The sequence below is a fragment of the Physeter macrocephalus genome, chromosome 2 (assembly GCF_002837175.3).
Source record: "Physeter macrocephalus isolate SW-GA chromosome 2, ASM283717v5, whole genome shotgun sequence".
NCBI classification, from domain to species: domain Eukaryota; kingdom Metazoa; phylum Chordata; class Mammalia; order Artiodactyla; family Physeteridae; genus Physeter; species Physeter macrocephalus.
In genome coordinates, this window is record NC_041215.1 from 20,465,637 (window position 1) to 20,489,960 (window position 24,324).

The 24,324-nt window shown below is 54.0% G+C and overlaps 1 protein-coding gene across 1 annotated transcript in view; it reads left to right on the forward strand.

Annotated features, from left to right (window-relative positions):
* The window catches only part of LOC102983340 (ran-binding protein 3), a 42,531-nt gene that overhangs the window by 6,684 nt on the left and 11,523 nt on the right, over positions 1–24,324 (forward strand). Inside the window, exons 2-3 of the mRNA XM_028495332.2 lie at positions 12,004–12,059; positions 17,444–17,632. Of these exons, the coding sequence (XP_028351133.2) occupies positions 12,004–12,059; positions 17,444–17,632 (245 nt within the window). The remainder of the gene's footprint in view (positions 1–12,003; positions 12,060–17,443; positions 17,633–24,324) is intronic.

The following is a 24,324-nucleotide window of genomic DNA, read 5'->3' on the forward strand; positions in this document are numbered from 1 at the left end:
CTTCTGATTGGATGCCTAGGTAGAGAGAAAGCTCCTTTCGGGTTATAGCCGAGTTTCATTGAGACATTCCAGTGGGATCTGTCCTGTGTATTGTGGGATGTTTGGCAGTGTCCCTGACCTCTACCCAAATGTCTCTAGACGTTGTCAGATGTCCCCTCGGGGGAAAAATCGCCCATGTTTGAGTACCCCTGTGTTAGGGGATTCTGTTGACCCTCCCGCTGCCAAGAGACTGCAACATAGTCATCTGATCTACTAAAGTCCTAGGGTGCTACACACATTTAAATACACAAATAGAGCCGGGAGGGAGAGAGGAGGTAATTCACAGATCCTGGGGCGTCACCCTGGTTTGTGCCGTCTGACCCACTGAGAATTTACTTTGGTGTATAATGTGAGTTAGGGATCTGACTCAGTCTTTTTCTCGACCTCAGCACAGTTGATATTTGGGGTTGGATCATTCTTTGTGATTGGGGGACCATCCTGTGCACAGTAGGAGGCTGATCAGCATCCCTGATCTCCATCCACTAGATGCCATTAGTAACTCCTCCTCCCCATCGTGATAACCAAGAATGTTTTCAGACATTGCCCAGTGTCCAGGGGGTGGAGTCGGGGGCAAAATAGAACTGTCCAAGAATAAACTGTTTGCCAACTAGAGCTTAGGGCTCACCCTCCCAACCTTTTTTTTCCATTATGGCCTTTTGGCAGCCATAGGCCTCATGGACTTCATGTCCCTGTTAAGCGGGAACAGTGTTTTCCGTGACCTTCGGCACTGTTCCAGGTTCGAGGGGAGGACCTTCCGAGATGCTCTGCATCTGGGCCATTCCCTTTCACGGGGGCTGAAGCCCAAGGCCGTGTCTGTAAGAGGAGTCGCCTGTCCCAGTGTGCGCCCCTCCAGCCACTGAGACTAGGAGCCCAGCTCATCCTTTCCGGTGGATCGTTTTGACTCACTGGGCACTCATTCTCCTGAAACCTGACAGAGACGACAGTGCTTTCTCCATGCACGTGTCTAGGAGGTAAGCTTTGCTTTTGCAGTACGTTTTAAATGCCTTTGCTAAATTAAACTCCCCCAGGCTTGCCACACAGAATTTCGAGAATTCATCGGCCCTGAATTAACGCCTGTGTTGCCTCTGTAACAGCAGAGCGGGAGTGGGGAAGACAGTTCAGGAGAATTTGGCTTCTCAGGTGGCAAGAGTGAGAAAACAGGCTATCATTTGCTCAGAGGAGAAAGGATGTTTTGCAGCATTGATGTGGCCGCCGGGGATCTGAGAGTCCAGGGCCTGGGTTACTCATCATCAGTGCCACTTGGAGGGGGCCGCCTGCTTGTGGAGTCTTGTCAGAAGAATGGGGGTTGTGTTTGCTGACCACGGCGGCCACTGAGTGAGCGAGACGTGCTTCCACAGCTCAGGCACCAGCAGCCTGTGTCTCCAGAGTAGTCAGGCTCCAGCCACCGCGCCCAGTCTGCAAGGCCACAAGACTTGCCCGAGCCTCCCTGTCACTGCCGCTTCTCACCTGGACAGCACCTGAGGGCTCCTCGCTGGCCCCCTGGCAACTCCTCCTGCCTCCCTGAGATCTGTTCTCCTCACCACTCCCAGGGTGGTCTTCCCCCACATCATGTTACAAAACTCCGTAACACACAGAAATGGAAAGGATTTGTGAGGACCACTGCCGGGGTGGTCTTTCAGAAAAATGAACCGGATCATGTCACAGCCCTGCTTGGACTCCTCACCATGCTCCCCCTCCCCAGACTCACCTACCCTCACCTGACTCCCTCCTTAGGGGTAGTCAGTTTCCTACCCTAAGGAGACTCTCGGGTCACGTTGGCCTCCGGGTTCTTCTGTCCTTAGGATGTTCGTTCTTGGGGCTCCCTCTGCCCGGCATACTCTGCCTTCACCTGGTTGCTCCTTCACACCCAGGTTCAGATGGCGCCTGGGAGAGGCCTTTCTCCCCCGCCCCGCGGTGGCCCCCTTCTGCCCACCGCCCTGCTCTAGCGCCGTCTAGCGCCTGCCTCCAGGGTTTCCTCCTTATCCCCGCACGCCTCCGGCTGCTTGTTTTTCTCTCCTCTTCCCACTAGATGGCTGCGGCCTCGTCCACCTTTCCTCCTGTCTCCAGTGCACCTGGCTCATCGTGGGTTCTCAGGAAGTCGTGTTGCTGTGAGCAGGGCTGGGCTAGTGGGCCTGCCGTCGGCTCTCACCTCAGTGATTCCCTCGGCCTCAGAAGGGCTCAAGGGATTATGAGAGACTGTTTGTGGTGAGGTGTCCCCGTGTCCAGGCAGCTCTTGGAAGGGGCCAGACTGGGAGGTGTTTATCATCGAGGGCCTGGCTACTGGAGACAGTCCTGTAGTCCAAGACCCCTGCTTTGAGACGGCGTCAGTGTATCTGCAGTCTCTGTGTGGAATTCTAGTAACAGTAGTAACGCCAGCGTGGAATTCGGACTGCATGCCGGCCACTTCCCAAGCACTTGACCGACTGGGGTGTAGGTACCGTCCCTGTTGACAGACACAGGCAGTATGTGGGGAAAGCGCGTGAACTTGCCCAGGGTCCCAGCCGCAGGTGGTTGAGGCCCATCTGAACACACCCAGAAACCAGCGCCCGCGTTCCCAAACTTCATCAGTTGGTCTGCAGCCTCAGCAGATTTTCTGGAGTCCTCAGCTCTCCTTCCTGTGAGGAGATTTCCGCTGTCTTCACTGGAACTTTCCCCTGAATCTCGCCGCTTGCATCGATACTTCACCTCAGCTGTGCTTGTGTCGCGCCATCTAGTGGCAGAATAGAAAAGTGCTGTCAAAGCTGGCTCCCCGATTTCTCAGTAGTTTTAGGTGAGGTTGCTGACTTTGTTTGATTTATTAATAGGTTTATGGGGTTTTTCCTGGATTTAAGGCACAGAGGTTTCCAAAGTGCAGGGTCTGCCCCAGCAGCTTGTAGTCTGAGTGGATGGGGCAGGGGTGGAGGGATCGGAGAGGGCGGCAGGGCTGGTGCTTCTAGAAGTAAAGACGGTGGATGTGGCTTGGCCTGAGAGGGGTCGAGGGGGATGTGAGGCACCCAGCTTGGAAGTCAGGCGTAGGGTTCTGGTCCCACCTCTGCTGTTTACCAGCTTCGTGACTTGGGCAGGGCACGTGTCTCTCTGAGGCCTCTCAGTCTTGTTTCGTGATTTGCAAATCAGAGACGATAAATAATTTCTATGCCACAGGGCTATGATGACATTGAATGAGACGGGGTATGTAAAGCGCCTGCCCCTGGGTCTAGTTAGGGCCATTCAGCAAATCCAAGTGGCTTATCACCCCCGCTGTTGTCAGAAATGTAGGGTCATGTTAGAGCCCTGAAGAGTGGCTCGGGTTTCAGTAGGTGATGGTAATTTTGTGATGAAGAGCATCCCAGAAAGAAGGGCATAAGATGAAAGATATACCATCATCTCCCAAAACTGTGCCCCCCTATGATTTCCATGAGACCAGTTGAGAGCTGCCTGAGGAAAAATATATTCAAGTACCAAAAAAAGAATGAAGGGACCCACTGCCCACTAGCTGAGCCTGCAGTACACTGAGATCAGAGAGGTATTGCCTAGCAACAGCATGATTGAGATCAGTTCTACTCTTCACCAAAGAATTAGTTGGCGAACAGAGTTGACACATCGGTGACAAATTCACCTTTATGTTGCTGCACAGGACTGTTTATAATAATTCCTGAGAAAAGAAAGGACTCGAAGGGTTGAGATAGTAAGTGTTGCAGGATTAAAGCGGTTGCCACGTATTAACAGACTGATGTTTGTGTTGGCAAGATGCTTTCCATATTTTTTTGCACAGATAAGATCAAGACACATCAGCGCAGGATTAAAGCTCATTTTGCACAGCTACCTTGCTGACATTTTGGACAAGAATTCTATGTGGCTTTCCAGATGGGAGTTATTTCCTGGCAGGTGTTCGATCCATCATTTAGGAGGGGAATAAACAGAACAGGCCAAGATATTCCAGATTCCCTTCTCTGTGTGTTTTCCTGGGTGTACATATTTTCTTCGGTTTAGTTTAGCAGACATCCTCAGAGACAGAGGCTGGAGGCAGCCATGGGGGCGTGCCAGAGCTTGTCGAGGGGCAGGCCTGCCCGTGGCTTCTGTGTACTTGCCTCCCTGCACAGTGTGATGAAGGAAAGCCTGCATGCGTGGCTGAAAACACACAGAGAATGTGTGTGTTTTCACCTTCGGTTGTGAATGTGTTACGTAGAGCCTCCCACGGTTACACGTTTGACAGCTGCAGAGGCGTAGCGGGCCTCACCGTTAAGCATGGGTCTCCATTCTCCCCTCAAGGAGCCTGAGGGTCTGCCCTTGGTGTAACTGCACGCTCATCTGAAGCAGATGGTCGCAAGACTTGCTGGAAGCCTCGGGCCCACCCCACAGTCCATCGCTCACCCTCTAGTTTCATTTGTACTCTTCCAGAGATGTTTGTCTAGAATGTTCACTGACAGCTGCTTTATTCCTGATGTTACTTCTCAAAAGAAGAGTCTCAGTTTCTTAGCTTTGAGGCCCACCTGAGCGGGAAAGATGGGCGGAAGCAAAATGGGGCGGTGACTTCTCCCTTTTGCCCTTGTGGTGCGTGGGTAGTAGCGGGGGTCAGGGACCAGAGTCAGGCCCGCCTGGGTTGGAGACCCAGCCCCACCTTGGACAAGTCGCTCGCCCTCTCTGAGTCTCCGTTCCTGTTCTGTAAACTAAGGACCTACCTCCTAAGGTGGTTGTGAAGTTTCAGGACAGTGATGCGGATAAAGCGCTGAGCACCTAGGTGCCTGGCCCATAAGTACTTTCCGATCAATGACTGCTGGCCTGTGTGAGAGACCATCCCAGGATTCTGGGAAACCCCATCTAGGAATGTCCTCGCTGTGACTACGTGGCAGAGGCTGGAGAAGTCTAAAGATGGGATCCCAAGACCTCTGTCACCCTGGAGGGTGGGGACACACACCCTTCTACCCCGGGGCCACCTCTGGGGTCCAGGCCAGCTCCTCGCTCCCTTTCCCTTGCTTGCAGTAGGGACTTGGCCTCCTTTCCTCACATCCGGACAGCTGCCGTCACCCACCCTCTCCCTAGGAGTTCCTCCTCCTCAGACTGGCTGCAGGGCAGTCCCCCCTCCGTCCCCTTCCTTGCTGGTCTGAAATAGACACAGGAGGCATTTTGTTTTAAGGGTTTTGCCACCAGTCAGTCTCTGGACAGAAAAGACACAGATGAAACCCTGAGCTCTGTACCCTGGCCTGCTTGTAGTGGTGGTATCAGGAAGCCCACTGTTTTAATTCTGACAAGTGTGGGGCTTCTTAAAACTCTCCTCCTCCTTTGGACCCTCCTTACCCACTATTTGAAGAGGCAGTTTACAGGTCCTCTCCCTGACAAAGACATTGTACACAGATTACAGCGATGCCTTCAGGGTGGGGCTTTTAGAACTTCCCACGCACGCACCCACCCAAGCCATCCGAGGACTTTCCCTTGTCCCAGGGCCCCTGGTCAGTCGTTTCTGCTTTAGTGGAAGGGCCTGCCTCCTTGGCGACCCCTTTGTTACCCAGAGACCTCCACTCCCTGCAAGGAGAACGGTCTACGGCCGTTTGGGTCAGGAGGCAGCCTGCACCTTAGGGACTCCCGACTTCTTTGCAGCTATCTTTGGTTCCTTTGCTCAAGATAGGAACTGCCTGAGTGTGATTGGTGCTTACCTGCCAGAAGCATCTACGCTGGGCCATGCAGGTGTGAGGGATTGCACTCCACTCCTCTCGCCCTGGGCTGGGGCGTTTCCCGTCTGTCTTTAAGGGAGGTCCAGTGGTGCCATCCTGACCTTCCTCCAGTTCCTCCAGTGCTGCCTCATTCCTCCCCGCTCCTGGTCACCTGGCTAAATGCTGCTCCTTCTGCTTAAGTGGCATTTCCTTCAAGAAGCCCTCCCTGATCTGCTCCTTCTCTGCAGCCTCACCGGGTTGGGTGCCCCAGCTCCGCGGTCTGAGGGCCTTCTGTGCTTCCCCTGTGTTGTAACGTTCAACTCAGTCTGATGTCAGCTCCTGGCAGGCAGGGGACATGTCTCTCCATGTCACCACCACACCCTAGAAGCCAGCATGGTGCCTGGTGCACAGTGGGCATTCAGATGTGTGGAATCGCTGGAAGTTGTAGTTGACAAGTGACTGTCATGATTGACTCTATGAACGTAGCGAGAGGTGCAGCTGGAGGAGTGGTTCCTGGCTCAGCTGGGTGGGCAGAGCACCCTAACAGTCACAGCCACATCAGCAGTGCCTCTGGGAGCAGGGAGGGGTCCCAGACATCTGGCAGAGGGATGGCACAGGGGCAGAGATCTGCGACTTTCCACACCTGGGCTTACCTGTCTGTGCTTATCACCAGGACTGCAAAGACCAGGTCCGGAACCCAGTCCTGGTCCTTGGGGATCACAGCTGAGCTGCCCCAAGGTTTACATCCAAAGCAGACAGTTGGGTGGAGGGTGGCAGGGGACAGGAGGGAGAGCCGGTGCTGTGGGCCGGGATGTCACCGGGGGGGTGTCACCAGGGGCTACTCCTTTCAGCCTGTCCAGGTCCGTCCCCGGCCTCCCCGCCACCACCCACCGCCCCCTGGGGGATCGGGGAAGCAGGGGCTTTCCCTTGCTGGGAGCTGGGATCACGGTTGGGCTCAGGCAGGGAACCATCTGGGGCACAGGAGCTGAGGAGGGGCGTGGGGAGGAGAATGGGGGAGGGGTTCAGACCAAGAGCAGCCACCTTGGACTTGGCATCGGCACCTTGGGAAGCTGAGGTGAGGCCGACTCACCCAGCGTGTCCCAGATGGTAGTGCCTGCGCCACCCAGAGCAGGGCTGTCCTTTGAGGTGACTTGAGGGTTCCGAATCCCACCCCACTTCACACAGCAGTGTTGGCCACAGTCACCCACGGTTCTCAGGCCTCGTCACGGTGTTCCTGGAAAGGGGTTGCCTGGTCAGATAACTTCGGGGAACATTTGGTGAAACGGGTTTCTTTACTGTTGGTTTTCTTAACCCTCCTTATGGTGATGAGTCTATTCAATGCGCCAGGTGGGCTGTTTTTGATCAAATTACAGACTAATTTGATCAAGGAGTATTTATTTATTTGGCTGCATCGGGCCTTATCGTGGCATGCGGACTGTTTGCTGCGGTGCGCGGGCTTCTCCCTACTTGGCGCACAGGCTTGCTCCACGGCTTGTGAGATCTTAGCTCCCCGACCAGGGATCGAACCCGCGTCCCCTGCACTGGAAGGCAGATTCTTAACCACTGTACCACCAGAGAAGTCCCTGGAATTTGCTTTAAATATATTGACCATGGAGTTGGCTTGGGAGCTGGGAGACACCCTAAATGCCAGATGTGGAGGTCTATTTTCCTGGGGCCCCTGCACTGGAAGGCAGATTCTTAACCACTGGACCACCAGGGAAGTCCCAGGGAGCACTTCACAGAACCAAAAAACAAAGGAAAAAACACCTGGTGGACAGAATCTGGATCAAATAACGTGTATTTGGTTAACGTTTTAATATTTTAGGTCTTTGCGGTGGCCTAGGTCTCTACAAATCTCTGTTGGTGGTTTTTCCCTTCACTTGTGAAAGAAAAGCTGGACTGGGGCTTCAGGCAGGTCCAAGAAGCCTCGTTGCTTCTGTCCGCTGTTCGTTCCCCAAACTTGGGTTTCAGTTGGCTGGATGACGCTGCTTTTTCGGTGACAACCAGAAGCAGTGGTGATGTGGGACAGTTAAAGACGGTCTGCCTGGAAGGGGGCACGTGTGTGTTGCTGCCGTGGGGTCGGGACTAGCTTGCAGTTTACGGACTTTGGGCGCTAAAGCGGATGAGCAGAAATGAAACACGCGTGGCCCTGATGCTTTGTGTCTTTGGTAGAGAACTGACCGAAGTTCTGCCCCCCAAACCTGCCCTCCGCAGGGGTCCCTGTGGCCCGCGTGGTGGGCTGCCAGGGCCCAGGCCTCCCTGGCCCCAGCCTGTGTGGCCCATGGCGTTCTGCTCTCTAACTGCTTGTTGATCACGTGTTGTGTGTGAGACTGCATTTGGCTCTGAAGATACGGAGGCGAACACAACAGAGGCCCCACTCTTACGGAGCTTAAGGTCCAGGAGAGGATACTGCCAGGGGAGCAAATAAGCAAATAGCACGCGCGCACGCACACACACACACAAGTAAACAGACACACCCCCTCCCTTTTCATCAGACGTTTTACCCTGAAGTCTTCTGCCCCCGGCTTCCCGTTCCGCATTTTTTGCATTTTTCCCGTGATGCCTTGCACAGAACAAGGGCTTCATAAATATTTATGTGATCACATAGCAGCTGGTGCTACCCATGTGAAGAAATACAGAAGGGGTTTAGTTCAAACATTTACTGGACGGTTCTTACACTGCACACACCAGGTGACAGGCTGCGTGCAGAGCTGTTTCAGATGCTGTGTCTGTGATCTCTCAGCCTCCCTGACAGGTAGCCTTGGTGTAACCCATGCAGGATATAAGCCAGAGCAGGCTTCAGGAGCCCAGTTCAAACTGGGAGCATCCTGGAGGAGGTGGTGTCTCTACCTGAATGTGTGTCGGCCACAGAAGAGAAGGTGAGAATGTCTTCGAGGCAGAGGGACTAAGCCAGGCAGAAGTCCAGAAGCGTGGGACATGCTGGGGGCTCTTCAGTGCCACAGTCATGGTCTGTACGAGGTGGCCTTTTTGAACGGCCTTCGACCCTAGTCTGGGAGGACGTTGCCGAGTTGAAAGTGTGAGTTTCACACCAGTGGTTCTGGCTGCTCTGTGGAGGCCGCACTTCAGGGGGTGAGGGTAGAGGCGGAGAAAGAAGGGAGGTCTGAACTACAGCAGTGGAGGTGATGAGGGTGGGTCTGCTTTCCAAGCTCAGAGCCCCATGCCCCCCTCTCGCTGGCCTCTGCCCGCAGCCGTGTGACGTGCCCCGTTGCCGTGCAGGAGGGTTCCTCCAGCAGATGGGACCTCTCCCAGCTTGCGCCCAGACCCTGCCGTGTGGTCCAGGAGGTGCTGGGCAGGACCTTCGCACCACAGGCAGCCTCCTGTTGAAACTAATCCTGTTCCCGTCCTGCCCCGGGGGCCCACAGGCAGCCCCTCCTGTGTGCCTGCACATCAGCCATCACAGTTCCAGCACCAGGAAGCTCTTCCTCTACCATTCGGGTGCTTCCTCTCCGTTCCTGACAGCCTGGCAGTCATTTTCTCAGTGCCCCTGTTGCCTTACTCATCCCTCCATCAAATATTTGTTGAATCCCTGCAGGGTGCCGATTACTGTTCTCAGACCGTGGGACACAAGGGGAACGAGGCAGAGGCTCCGATCTCATGGAGTTGATCCCTTACTAGGGGAGACAGACCATAATAAACCCACACACATGGTACATCAGGTGGTGATGCCTGCTAGGAAGAGAAAGAGAGCATCTTGACTTTACTGTGAGGCCAGTCCCAGGTTTCTTCTACAGGGTATGGTGTGTGTTTAATTAAGTCTACAGTGGCTAGGCCTCTTCTCCCGGAGAGGCCGGAGGCTCTTAGAGACAAGGGACAGACAGAAGTCAAGCTCAGGCCAGCTTAAGCAAAAATCAGCATTTGCTGGCCTAACTGAAGAGTCAGGGTGGGGGTGGGGTTAGCTTCTGGCCTGCTGACCCAGGGCCTCCAGCCGTGTCTCCAGGGTTCAGTTTCCTCCTCCATCCCCAGCTCTGCTTCCTGCTGGATTGGCTCTGCTCCAGGGCCCCTTGTGGTGACACCCGGCTGCTGGCAGCCCCAGCAGAGAAAGAGCGCCCCTTTCCCAGTAGCTCCAACGGAAGTCCTGGACCCGAGTCTCATTCGCTGGCAGCAGCCTGACCTTATTCATGTGCCGCCGTGTCCCCTGGGGCCAGGGCATGCAGTATTCTCCTCCTCGGACCCGGAGCCAGGTTGGGCTCCATCTAAACCACGGAGGTGAGGAAGTGGGGGGGGCCCTAGGCTGACCAAAATCCCAGCTCCTTCCTGCACACCCCTGAGCCTTGCGGCTGGCCGGCAGTCGGGTGCAGAAGTGAGGCTGGAGTCTGGACCCACAGCCCCCGGTGCTAGGCTTACGGGGTAAAGGGCAGCGCCAGAAGGTGTCTGGGCTTGCCCGTGGTAGACATGGTGTGGAGAAGCTGCAGCTGTCCCCAGAGTCCCTCCAGCTTTCCTTTGCTGTAATTTACTGCCCGGCAGTAAGCACATTCATGCTTTCATTCGATCCCCCGGGTTTGTGGAGGAGCAACTGCGCGTCTGTGCTGGGGAGACGGCTGTCTTGGGAAGCGTGGAGGACCCTTCCACGCCTCCACCCTCCTCCCTTGTGGCACTTTGGTCTCCTAGATGTCATTCCCCCCAGTGGTTGCGTGGGCTGTGCCTGGGGAGGACTGTTGTGGTGAATCGGGCCAAATGCCACGAGGCTTCAGCGAGCACAGCCGAGGGAATGCTCACCGTCGGTGGGCTGTGGCCCCAAACTGAAGATTGGCGTCTGTCCTACTCCCCTGTGGGGTGGGAATTTTGGGGCTGGGGAGTGGAACAGTGTCCATTTGCCCATCTCGGTCTTGTCCTTTTGCTCCCCAAACCTTGTCCCCCCCGCCCCGTCGTCTTTACTGTGGGTGATCGCCTTTGCCCCCTTCCCCAAACTGTTCTCTCTGTGCTTCCTCCACTCCTTTTACAACCGTCCCAAATCCTTAGCGTCGCCACCATCCGCCCCTCGGGCTCCCTGTCACCTTCACACCTGCCCCTCTCCCTTCACTCTTCTCCTTGAGGCTTCAGCACAGCTGCCTCTTCTCGGGAGCGTTTCCCTGATGCTCCAGACCGGACCCTCCGACCACGTCCCACACAAGCGCTCTCATGGCCCGCAAACTGTGTCCCCTCCCGCGTAGTGGTCCTGCCGGGTTAAAGCTGTGTGAGTGTGGGTTCCTGGTTCACCTCGGCTCCCCACAACTGAGGGAAGGGGAAGGGTTGTGCGAGTGCTCCCCAAATTCATGACCCCCCGGCTTCCCATCCACGCCTCTCTCCAGGCCTCGAGTGCTGAGGGGGGCCCTGGACACGCCCACAGGGCTCATGAGCGCACCCAGAGCCACGCGCCCCAGCCCCAGGCAGTGAGGCAGGCGCCTCCGGGCCCCCCCACGGGTTAAGGCAGTCCTCGTCCAGAACCCGCTGGCCAGTGGCCAGGCCTTCCTGAGCGGCCACCCGCTCGGGCAAGTGGCCGAGAGCCATGGACTCAGCTGCCTGAGAACGACCGGCGGCATCTCCCTGGTCCAGTGACAACATCCCAAAGGGTTTCTTCCTTCAACAGCAGCTGTGCAAGATGGCTTTTCAGACTTCTCACAACTCCACACTTTTTTAACGGGTGCTCACTTAGAGACCCAGGTGGAATGCAGGGCTGACTTGAGCGGAGTAAGCTCTCCAAAGAGCATGGGTCCCGTGGGCAGAGGTTGCAAATGGGTCACCCCTGGCCTCAGCTGGCCTGCAGATGTGGAAAAATTAAAAACCTAGGGATTTCCCTGGCGGGCCAGTGGTCAAAAATCGACAGTTTCATTGCTGGGGCCCAGGTTCAGTCCCTGGTCGGGGAACTAAGATCCTGCAAGCCACATGGCACGACGAAAAAAAAAAAATTAAAAAACTAAACTAGTCTCCAGCCTTTGAAATTGGGGACCTGCTGTCTCTGCGCCTCGTTCCTGCAGCACCACGGTTGGTGGTGCTGAGTAGCAGCCACCCGGGCACCCTGCAGCCTGCCACCCTCCACACCGCACTCCCTCCGTCAGTGACATGGCCTGTTCTGAGTGAGTCTTGAAAACCTTTTTATTGGTGTGTACATGCACACAGAAAAGTGCACATATCCTACCACTGTGTCGAGTTTTTACACACTGAACACTTCCCCGCATCCATGTGAAGAAACTGTTTTCTAAGCTATTTGATGATCTTTCGAGTTACTAGTTTTATACCAGGTTTGTTTTTTGTTTTTAACTTATTACAAACGAATGTAGCTTTGTTTACTGTACGAATATAGTGTTGGGGGGAAAAACACCAATTTTTCTTTTTGCAGAAAAGCCTGCCATTGCTCCGCCCGTCTTTGTGTTTCAGAAGGATAAAGGACAAAAGGTAAGGGGCCGGTATGTTCTCCCTTCACGTGGTTACTCTGCCTTGTTTTCTCCCCAAGCTCTCTCCCCAGGTCGCATGGCCGAGGAACCTTCTGCCACGGAGAAAAGGCCCAGTGGCTTTAGGTTACCATGGCACGAGGTTAAGATGGGGTGTGTATGGACAGGGCTCAGAGACCCTGCTTTAAAAAAACAGTGGAAGAATCAGCTTTCTTCTCATTCCTAATGATTTGCTTTAGAAGTACTGCTGTGCATTAGGAAATCTAGTAGGAGGGAGAGAAAGGGGGCCAGGGCCAGGGGGAGGGAGGAGAGGAGAGAGGGAGCATTGCTGGTTAAGGGGAAGATAGGACCTTTAAAGATTTTAGCGGGATTTTTTTGGCCCCAACCAACTTGGCATAAATGCATTTCGAACAATTAGTAGTCAGGTTGCATTATATATTCACCACCCATCTTTGTTAGGTTGCTTCCCCCTTCTTGGGCTTTAAATGTCTCGTTTTCCCTGATGTTGGAAGTACCTCGCCTAATTCATCGTGATGAGCTAGCAGCCCGTCAGAGGACTGGTGGGTGCGTGCAGCGGTGCCTTCCCACAAAGTCGCGTGTGGTTGCTTATCTTGAAGTCATTGGGGTTGTCTCCCTCCCTGAACGGATCAGCCTGGAAGGTCCGGGTTGTGTCCAGAGATGGTTGATGTTCTGTGGTGACGCCTCCCAAGCTTGTATGAGGACTCCCCCTATTTGTCCAAAAAATGGATGGTCCCTGCCCTCATGCCCGGGGACAGCAGGTGTGATGTCATAACCACGGCAAGATTTCACGGTGACCAATGCGCTGCGTTGATGCAGGTGTTCTGAAATCCATGTGCGTCTTGTTGATGAGGACAGCCATTTGAGGGGCTTTCTCGGCTCAGGGCTCGTGACCCACAGACCAGGTGCTCGGGTGGATGTCCGGTCCCCCCACAGGGTGGCCGGCTTTGAGTTTGGGGGCTGCTGGCCTGGCTATCTGGGACTCCTGGTGGCCCGGCTGCTCCTTGTAAACCCTGCCCCTTGGCCTGAAAAGAGAGCAGCCCCGGCGCTCAAGGGCTGTGCCGGGGAGGGCGCGAGTGTGTGGAGGGGGCGGGAAGGAGAAGCGGCTGCCCTGAGACCCCTACCCGCACCCCCGCGCAGGGTGTCTTCTGTGTCAGCCGGGGCTCATCTGCTAGGCTTGTTCTCAAATTAATCTTCCCCGTTGTTAATTCTTATGCCGAAGAATCTTTTTAGGAAACAAAACAAGGAAATGTTCTTCCCTTTTGGTTTCAGTTTTCCGAGTGGTATTTTCAAGATACATCAACCTCTGCCGTCCCCTCTCCCTTGGGCCCTGACCAGTGTATACATGTGTTTTTATCATTTGTCCTTTGGAAGTTCTGTCACTGTGAAGGGGCTTGATGTGCTTCTGGCTTTTAGAGGTGGATGTGTTTGGTTTCTGCTTCAGATGTAAAAGTCACTTATCTTAGGTTTTCCGTAAAATCGGGATTTTCTAGAATTTTGAGTTTTATTATGATTTTCTTTTGAACCACTTTTAGTTTGAAACAGGGGTCAGCCACCTAAGAGGGCTGCTGCCACTGCTGTTTTTGTCAATAAAGCTTTATTGGCGCTCGGCCCTGCCTGGCCCATGCAGAGAGCTGAGGCCATACCCACGCTGTCCACAGCAGAGTGAAGGGGTTTGGACTGAGACCGGGTAGCCTGCAAAGTCGAACATATTTAGTATCTGGCCCTTTACAGGAAAAGTTTGCCAACCCAGATTTGAAACAAGTAATTGGAATGAATAATTCTTAAAACCTGAAGACTTTCTGACAGCCAGCATAGTGAAACGCTAAAACGTAATGTTTATTTGACTGAATTTAAAATGCTTTTAAAATGACTAACTCTTATTTCAGTACTGTTTTCACGGTTGAGGTGGTTCTGTTGCTTCGTAATTCAGAGGCTGACTTACACGTGTCACCTTCAGACGGTTGATGGCAATTACGTAAACGGGGTGAGGTTGAACCTGAAGAGTCTCCAGGGAGGTGCTCGTCACCGTGAAAACGTGCACATCAAAATATTGACTCAGTGCCAGCTCTAAATGGGCTTCTAGAAATAACTGACCTCCAGCTCTTCAGAGTTCGCCTGCTGTCACACTTGTGTGACAAGATCATCGGAAGGGCACGGAAAACCTCTGCGTCTAACGGCAGAGGCCGGAGGAGCCTGCATGTCCGTTGGGGCCGCCCTCTGAGCTGCCGGGTGGGCAGCTGCCCAGTGGACACAGAGCCCTCCTCCTTTCTCTGCTGCTATGACAGCTTGGGCGTCAGGCGGGAAGGAAGCGGAGAGGCTTGGATGGCCAGCCCCATGGCCGCGTGGCTCCCTGGCCCAGGGGAAGCGATGGGAAGGTAGGTCTGCAAGGAGTGGCCACGACACTTCTCACAAAATGACACCTTGACACCCTCCCAGCTTCCCCCTCTTGCCGCGATTTCAGCCCTCCCTCCTCACGCCACAGTAGCAGGAGTTGGGAAGATCTGTTCAGGTTGCCATTGTTTTTTTCTGAGGGAGCTTTTATTTTCCCTTTTTCAACTTTCTGTTTTTGAAATTTTTTTCAAATCCTCAGAAAGGTTAAAAGAATGGTACTCTGGACCCTTGGGTATCCTTCACCTGGCTTCACCGTTAACATTTTTACCATAAATGCCAGAAACGCTTGACTGTAAGTTGCACCCACCTGACAGTTTTCCCCTAAATACTTCAGCAGGCATCTCCGAGGAATTCTTCTCCATGGCCCCAGTGCCATGGGGACGCCTGAGAAAATGATCATTAATTCAGAAATACCCTCTAATATATAGTCCACATTGAAATTTTCCTAATAGTCACCTAGGTCTCCCATACAGCTATTTTTTGAGCCACTTTTTGATCCACAAAGATCAAGAAGCCCCGTTGTCAACTGTGGGAGCATTACCTTCTTACAGTAAATGATCTCTAAACCACCAGTGCCCCAGTGGGATGCACTCCAAGAGCCCACGGCCCCCTTCAAAGGCTTTGAAATCAAAAAGAAAAAAATTAGGCTGCCAGCCCAGGCGTTTTGGTGTTGGTTTGGTGACAAAGACACACAGGATTTTCCGTCAGGCCCGTAGACAGTTAGAGTTGCATTTGCAGCAAACCACAGATTGGTGGTGGTGGCCTGCCGGTGGCGTCCCTTGGTCTCAGGACAAGTCGTCGAATCCTCCCACTGTTCCGTGTTAGAGCATCGGGCAGCAGCGGAACTCCAGTCCTGACGCCCGAAATGCAAACCTGGAGCCAGACTGACAGCACAGCAACTGTCTCCACTGCTTTCCTGTTCTTGAGCTTCCTCAAGATGGCGCTCTTCACAAAATGCTTGCGTTTCCATGCGTTTGTGTTTTAGGGGCAAAAATGAAACCTTTTCTTAACTGCCTTGAATGGAGACAAACAGTTTTTTTCTCTTTAACGTGAAGAGAATTTGAATCTCCTTCCGTAGTTTGTTTCACTGTTTGTGACGACTGAACGTTTCTTTCATTTACTTTATTTTCCAAATATTTGCTAATCTGAAGGCAGAAGATTTTGGGGTTGCACTGGCAGGATAATGTCCATTTAGCAAAAAGGCAGAAAGCAGTTACAACAGCAGTTGGGCAGAAAGCAGGGTGTCACCAACAACACTGGAAGCTTACTGTGTGTGTAACAAGCGTACCCTGTATGCGTGGTTTTTTGTCAGCCACGTATATTTTAGGATGATGTCAAAGCCTGCCAAAATCTCGATGTCCGATTTTAACAAACATGTTGAAAAACTACAGGCTCTGTCTTGGTTCCTTAGAGCTTACTCAGACCCAAGGAGAAAATGCTGGAATGGCATTTGTATTTCTTTTTGGTCCTCCGACGTAGGCTTCATCTCTAGTCTGCCATGCCACGAGGGCATTTCAACATTTATATTTGAAAAGCAGGGATTAAAAAAAAAAAATCCAAGTGGTTCTGAACAGAGAGAGGCGATTTCCCCTAGAGTTCTGGGTTTCATTTTCTCTCTAAAATGGTGTTAAATCTCTAGCCATAAAGAAGCAGCAGACTGGTGCGTGGACCAACCTCAGTGCCTCGGACAAGTTTGAGGCTCGGCCTGGGAAGGAGGGCCTCTTTTTGTCTGTGGCTCTCCCCTGCATAGGAAGAGTCGATTTGGGTGGCTTTTTTAGATGTATGGATGAGTTGTGTCGCTTTTGCTTTTTCCTAAGAATGTTTGAAAGTTCTCTTAAAATTCTCTATGTAGTTCCTTTCATCTAGCAGGCTCACACATTTAAAAATAGTCCCAAGTGCTATCTAAAGAGGTTTCAGTCACTTCACAGGCAGGAAGAACACAGCCGTGTCTGCAGGGAGACAGGGTGGACCCGTGGTCATTTAGTTCACAAGGCGAGAGAAACGTGTGGTGGACAATGCCAGGCGGGAGGCTTGGGGCCCGGAGCCCATGTATTTATTCCAGGACACCAGCTTTGTAATGCACCTCTCAAGAAGAGTCTTGGCCACAGAGCCCTCGGCCCACGGAAGCCCCTTCAGAATCCCAAGAACCACCTCAAATGATGCCGGGGGGGCCGGGGTCTGTGCTTTTGAGGACAAAGACTTCGGGCACCGGCTTCCCCTTACCCTGGCTGTTTTCTAGATAAGCCCTGGCCCGGGATGTTCGGGGGGAGCCTGGGAGAATTCTAGGCCGAGGGGCTCCCTCCTTCAGCCGGAGCTCCACCCACCTGTCCGCTGATACAAAACCGGCTCTCTGTGTGTCTGCCAGCTCGCAGGGTCACCCCACACCTGCGCTCGCCGAGCAAGAAAGTGTTCCCTTCCTCTCGGGTTTAAGCGGCCAAGATGGGAAGGTGCTGGCGGGGCCACAGCCAGTGCAGAAGCCTTGGCCCCGCCGCCCTGGCTCTTCCACCAGTGGCCAGACAGGGTGCTGGCGCCCACCTTCCCTCACGAGTATGTTAGAGTGGATGGGTTATTAAGCCCTGGGGACAGTTTGACACAATGGCCCCTGTTCCCCTCTGCTAGAGGCACCGCCCCCGTCTTGGTCACATGGGTGTGTTTCCTCACTCGCTGCCATCAGCAGAGGGTCTCTGTGCCACAGGGGCCACCTTGCAGTTGTCAAAAGGAGGGTCCAACTTCTTGCACACCTCAGAGCTCCCTGCCAGGTCCGACAGCAGCAGGTCCACGTTCACTGCCCTTGTCAGTGTGGAGGGCTGGCTTTGTGGAGCAGAACGCTGTAGCATGTGCCGGCTCTCTTGGCCCGACCTCCCGGGCAGGAGCTGCTGAAGGTCGAGCATCTCCAGACCTTCCCCTGCCCCCCTCCCCTGCCCCGCGTTGCTGGCTTTATTTACATTGAAGGAAAATTGTCTTTTTTGCTCCCAGTCCTCTGCAGAGCAAAAAGACTTGTCGGATTCGGGAGAGGAGCCTCGGGGGGAGGCTGAGACCCCCCACCATGGCACGGGTCACCCCGAGTCAGCTGGTGAGCATGCCCTAGAGCTTCCTGCCCCCGCTAGCGCTTCAGCCAGCGCTCCTGAAGCCCAGCTTCTTCCTTTTCCACGAGAACTGGCAGGGGTAAGTCCACCTCCACCCGGCATCCCACGGCCCGGGGCTCCCAACCCAGACTGGCCCCTTTCCCTCTGGGCCCCTCAGATCCACACCCCAGGTTGTCAGCAGCTGATGATAACTGAAAAGACGACAGAGGCTCCCTTTAATTCCTGCTGCCAAGAAGTCAGGAAAGAGGAAGTCCCCTTTCACATGGAGACTTTTCTAGCTGGGGGAACATTTACCCATAGCCAGAAGCTAGTCCTGGTTCCTGAAAGAGGCGAGGGGTCAAAAGAGGAATTGAGTAGTAGGGTAGAACCTTCCGCATCAAATTCGGCCCCTTCTCCCTCCTTCCATTTCCCCTTCTCCTCTCCCTGAATTTGGGCATTCAAGTTCAGTATCTTAGAAACACGGAAGGCTCCAGCTTCCTTGACCCATAGGAAAAGGTATCTACCGCAGATTGCTTTGCAAGCCCGGTTGTGTATGGACTGTGGTCGGGCCACGAGCTGCTTGTCTTCAACCAAAGCAGGAAGAAGAAGAGACTCTTCCTTTGAATCCAGAGGGAATCCCTTGAGCCCTTTATCTTTGTATTCAGAAGGCTTTTGAAGATTATAGGTGGAGAAGATTGTGAGCTCTCCAGAACAAGAAATGTCTTGAGTTTTTGGAGTTTGATAAATTGGGAAAGGTAAACATTAGCCTGCATTCAGGATCGAAAACCTCGTCCTCTCGGTGCCTAGTGACAGAGTCCCCCGTTCTCATGACAGGGAAAGATGACTCTCAAGAAAACAGAGGATCCTGCTCTGCCACACCGAACCCTGGGCAGCCTTGCAGGGTGCCACAATCCCAGGCCTTACCCCAGACCTTTAGCGGTTCCCTGTGTCCCATCACCAGTCTCCTGTGTCCTTAAGGAAGCCACTAAAATTCAGTTAGAGCCACCAGACCCTGCGATACGCAGGAAGAAGTGATACTCAGCCAAGGTGAGGTTGGAGCCAAAGTTTAACGTTCTGGAGGAATCGGTGTATGGTGGGAAAAGAAGAAACAGGCTTTCCCTGTGTGGGGTGGGGTATGGGGGAGTCCTGCGTGGCATAGAAGTGGGCTTGGGGTAAGGAAGCCCACGAGAGGTTCCGGCCCGAGGTGCTTACACCAGAGAGTTCTGGGAGCGCGGTCCTCACACGAGGGCTGACGGCAAGAATTCAGAGGCTTTTCAGCTTTCGGGGTTGGAGGCAGAGCAGCTGCTGGAACCTTCTCCTAGATTGGGCGTTATGAGTTTCATGTCTTCGGCCTTTGCAGGTACATGTTTTCAGTTCCCTGAGAACAGGTGATCTTTGTGTGGATCTGCCCAGGAGACCGGGCCCTTCTGCTGCTGCCTGGGTTGAAAAGCACAGTTGAAGGAGAATCTCCCGCTGAAGAGGTTGAGGGTTTTCAGTGGAGGGTGGCAAACAATAGAGGCTGTGTCATGGCAACTGCCCTTCCAGAAGCGAGGCTCTTTCTGGCCCCTTACTTCTAACGACCACTTGGTGAGACGAGGCCTGTGCGGGAAGCACCCTGGGGGCCTCGCCTTCGGGCTGTGACCGGTCCAGACGGTGATTTCTGAGGCCTGGCCGGTGGAGCTCGGCTCCTCAATTCTTTTGGACTGTGGGTCAGAGACTCTAATTCCGACACGTTCAAGCAGTGTCCCGACTGGCAAATGCAAGGTCAAGTGCGATGGCAGGGAGCTTGGGGATGGTTGTTACGTCACGTGGGAGAGAGTCGGGGCTGGGGGAGGCAGCTTCTGAGTGTACCAGCGTCGCGGCCAAGGCCGTGCCCTTGACATACACGCGCGTAACTGTGGGCATCCCAGCTCTGTCAGAAATCCCAGCAGCGTGACCATCACATCACTTGTGACGGCTCTGAGCCAACCAGGGCTTTCTCTGCTGATTAGGCATCCAGGCAAAGTAACCTTTGTTTTTAAGGTCAGTTAGGGCATAGATCAAGGCAGATGGAACCTGAGCCCAGCTTCTTCCCGGGCTGAGATGTTTCTGTGGCTAACTCAGACTAGTTGCTTTTGCATCAGAGCAGATTTGGAGCTTGCTCTGTACCACACTGGAGTTCAGGAAACACCCACATGTTACCCGACAGGTCTCATCCCTCACGTTTAGTCTGTTCTTTATTCCACGATCCCTTGGGCGAGTGTAAAGCTGCAAATTCTTTATAATAAATAGTGGCTCTCTGAATTGTTGCCTATAAAGGGCCCTTATCGTCTTTCAGTCTCATCAGAACTCTGGCCATTGAAGACTCAGTACCAGGAAAAAGTCTCAATATATCAGACTTCCTGGCTCTCACAAGGCAGCTTGAAGGAGACCAAACCACATCCAGATTAAGTTGTCCGTTTGATCCGGAGAGAGCGAGCGTTCCTAGTGCTCACTTGGAGGCTGGCTGAAGTCTACCAGACTGAAGCTCTGCACCAAGGCACTGCCGAGCCTGAAATATGTTTATGAGACCCAGCAGGAAGCTTAGAAAGAGTCTGGACCCAGCCCCTCATCCTCTGGCATCTGCACGGGGTTTGACCCTCGTTCCGCCCCGCCCCTGCCCAGCATTCACATCTTGGGAGGCCACCTCTCTTTTACTTTTTTCGGTGTCTGCCTTTTTGGTAAAAATCTCTGAGCTGGTTCCCTCAGTTACAGAATAAACAGCAGTGAATCTGCCTGTGGTCCACATGAGGGCAAGGACACCCCTTAAGTGACTTTTAATCCCAGGCATCCATTTTCCTGCAGGCCCAGCAGTGGGCTTTCTAAAATTTATTTATTTATTTATATTTTTTATTTTTAGCTGCGTTGAGTCACCGTTGCCGTGCGCGGGCTTTCTCTAGTTGCGGCGAGCGGGGACTACTCTTTGTTGTGGTGCGCAGGCTTCTCATTGCGGTGGCTTCTCTTGTTGAGGAGCACGGGCTCTAGGTGCGTGGGCTTCAGTAGTTGTGGCACGTGGGCTTCAGTAGTTGTGGCGCGCAGGCTTAGTTGCTCCGCAGCATGCGGGATCTTCCTGGACCAGGGCTCGAACCCGTGTGCCCTGCACTGGCAGGCAGATTCTTAACCACTGCGCTACCAGGGAAGTCCAGCAGCGGGCTTTCTAACTGGGCCTTCCAAATGGGGAATCACTGAGTCCCAGGCAGGCCAAACGGTGTCTGGCATTTTCTGGAAGGAATTTCCCTGACATGGTCTTGCTTTCTGGTCTTTTCCGGGAGGGCAGGAAGGCAGCACCATTCATTCCTGCTCACTGCCCATTTGTCTATGTCTGTGACTCAGCTCCCTCCCCTCCTCCTGGACTGGCCTGGCAGCCTTGTCCTCTCAAGGCCACGCCAGGCAGCCTCATGAGAGCCATGTTTGGTGGGGGGGTGTGGTGCAAGCCTTAGCAAAGTGAACGATCGTAATTTTCTTTTTTTTTTTTTTTTTTGTGGTACGCGGTCCTCTCACTGTTGTGGCCTCTCCCGTTGCAGAGCACAGGCTCCAGACGCACAGGCTCACGGGCCACGGCTCACGGGCCCAGCCGCTCCGCGGCACGTGGGATCTTCCCGGACCGGGGCACGAACCCGTGTCCCCTGCATCGGCAGGCGAATTCTCAACCATTGCACCACAGGGGAAGCCCCCCCCCCTTTTTTTTTACAGTCATAATTGTATTTATTGATTTTTTAAATTTTTATTGAAACATAGTTGATTTACAATGTTGTGTTGGTTTCAGGTGTACAGCAAAGTGATTCAGTTAACGATCGTAATTTTCATTGTTTCATCCTTTACACCAAGATCAGAAGCTTCTCACACCTGTGGTCCCATCCTGGGTTAGGCATTCCCTCCTATTTTGTACTTGGCAACAGGGACTTATGCACCTCACAGAATGAGCTGCTTCCCCTGAGGTTCCAGTGTCTTCTGAGGGGAGAGGACTGCGCTGCCTGCCCCACCCGCTGGCGGGACTCAGGCCACCTTGCAGCGCGCAGTCAGGGCGGGCTTGCTCGCTAGGCCGCGGCCTGGCTGCCGTCCACTTCATTCGTTCACCAGCACCAGAAAAATAAGTTGAAGTGTTCTCTTTGGTCTTCTTTCTCTTCGGCCTCCTTATGTAAGTGTTCGTTGGGGATATTTTCGTCATGGCATCCCTAAAGGGTGCTGGTCCCAGCGTCCCCGGGGTGTCATCCTGAAGCCCCAATCCTTGAGTGGTGGCTTCTGCAGTGGTAGGAAGCAGAGGAGGAAATGGGGCTTCCACACCCTGCTCTGTCCTCGCTCCTGCCCAGAAGCGCAGATCCTGAAAGCCTGCTCTTAAAATCCTCCTCACAGGAGTCCCTGGAGCAGTGGCTCCTGAGCTTTGGCTGCAGCCTTCTGGGCTCCAAGGAGTTGGGATTGCAAGGCCTGACTCCATGAGTGTCCCAGGCATTGTTCTAGACTGACCCCTGAAGAGCTGTTCCCTTGGTTGGGGCGAGGGGTGGCCCCCAGACCACTTTGACATGGAAGAGGTCCTGCCCCCCAGGCTGCTGTGTCCAAGGACAGTGTCTGGAGCTGGCATTGGCCTTGTGTGGGTTGAAGGGGAGCTGCTGCACACCAGGCCTTTTCCTGCTTTGGGGGAAGACAGCACGAGGCAGCCAGGCCCAGACGGCAAGCTCAGGCCTTCCCTGGCAGGAGCAGGGGGCAGGCTGCTTCTCGCATGGGCAGTGGTGGAGGGTTTTTAGCTGTCAAGTAGGCTCCAAAGGCAAGCAGAAATGACTTCGCTTTGCAGTCTGTCTTCCTGCTTCCTTGCCCTAGTTCCTATTGAGGAGAGTTGCTGGCATCACTTTCCTCACTGCTTCTGAGTCGGCTGTTTCAGACCCCACAGGAAGTTCCAGCAGCTTCTGGAAGGTCCTCCCAGTTGGGGAATCTTCCTGTGTCGTCCTTTGCAGGCCTTAGCCTCCCAGCTTTTCCAGGACCAAGAGGCCTGCCACATGCCTGTGGGGTGGGTCTTAGAATAGACTCGGAGCGTGGATTTGAGAGTCTCCTGGGGTCAGGGGTCTAGGAGTATCTGATCTTGTCTGGCCAGGTGCCCTTTCTTCTCCAGGTCACCAAAGGGGCTGTGGCGGAGGACAGGCTCCATTTGTACAGTAGATACTTGCTGAGCGTCTTTTGTGCAGTGTCCTGGGTGTGGGGTGTATGAGCTGTGAGCAGAACAGACAGGGTAGGGCCTCATGGTAGCAGGAGACAAACAACAGATGGACACATTAGAGCACATCCAACTGTGATGCACTAAACAGGGCAGAGGCCCAAGAGAGGCTGGAGGGTAGGGTGGAGAGGAGCTTCTCCTGCTTGCTGGGTGATGGGGTAGCCCGTGAGCAGGGGTTCACCTTGGAGGTGGTCAGGGATGGCTGTGCAAGTAGCACGTGAAGAAGGAACACTGAGGCAGGAACAGGGTTGACATGTTCAGGAGATAGGAAGGAGACAGCAAGGCTGGAGTGTGATGGACGAAGGGGGCCCAGTGCTGCAGGAGGCCGCCCGGCCTCAGCAGTCCTGGGCCCCAAGAGGCGGGGCTGCAGCCCCTGAGGTCTGGGTACTTTTCTGGGGAAAGGCTCCTAGCACCCATCAAATTTTCAAGGAGACCCAGATCCCTGAGAGGTTTGGGGTGTCACTGGCAGAGGCGAGGAAGTTAAGTGTTGTTAAAAGTGCCCCAAAATACACGAAGCAAAAACTGACAGAATGAAGGGAGAATAGACAATCCAGTACATTGTTGGAGACCTCAGTGCTCCACATTCATGTTCAGGTGCTAGAACATCCAGACAGAAGCAGGACGAGGACAGAGAGGACTTCAGCAGCTGCAGGGTACACGGTCCTCTCAGGGGCATGCAGGAAGCTGCAGGATGGACCACTCACTAGGCCACAAAACAAGTCTCAGTAGATTTAAAAGGATTGAAATTACAGAGTCTTCTCTGACCACAATGGAATAAAATTAGAAATCCATAGCAGAAGGAATGCTCAGAAATTCACACATGTGGAAATTAACCTAGCTAGCCAAGAAGAAAGGCGGGGGTCCTCTTGAGATTGAGGTGACAGAGAACTGTCCTCCCCAGCAGCTGAGAAACAGGAGGACGCTCTGGCCTCACAGCTTTCGGGTCCATTGCTCTGTGTGTAACTTGGAGGACACATGCCTTGGCGGCTTCTCCATGGCCCATAGAGAGCCTGGAATCCGGGTGCTTCCACTGAACACAGGCCAGTCGAGCCCCGCTGTGTGCTGGGGCCATACCCTTCTGGAACTTAGAGGCTAGAGGGGGACCCTGACACCGACCCACGACTGGAGTGAGAGCCGTGGAGAAATGCAGGGAGCGGTGAGGCCACGGCCTGAGGGGTTTTCATCTGGGGGGCGAGGGAAGGGACGGTGTCCGTGGGTGAGGGAGCAGTGTCTACAGAGGCAGGGGGGTGGCCATTTTCCAGGTGCCAGAAGTCATTCAGGAAGCAGCAGATCCCACAGGCCCCAGAGGCTGCCATGGGTGGGTTTGGGAGAGTTGAGATGCTTGTTGAGTGAAAAGGCGGGGTTGGGGGGCAGTCGAGGATGGGACTTGAGGGCGAGGGCTGGGCTGGGGATGGCCAGGCCTGCTGTGGAGGAGCAGGAGGGAGGGGCCCGGAGCCTGCACCTTCATGGTGTCACCCAGGGCAGGGGAGCGTCCGAGAGGAACACCCGATGTGCTGGTGACATGGCTCTGTTCTGTCAGATGCCAGTCTGGGCCCCGAAGAATGACA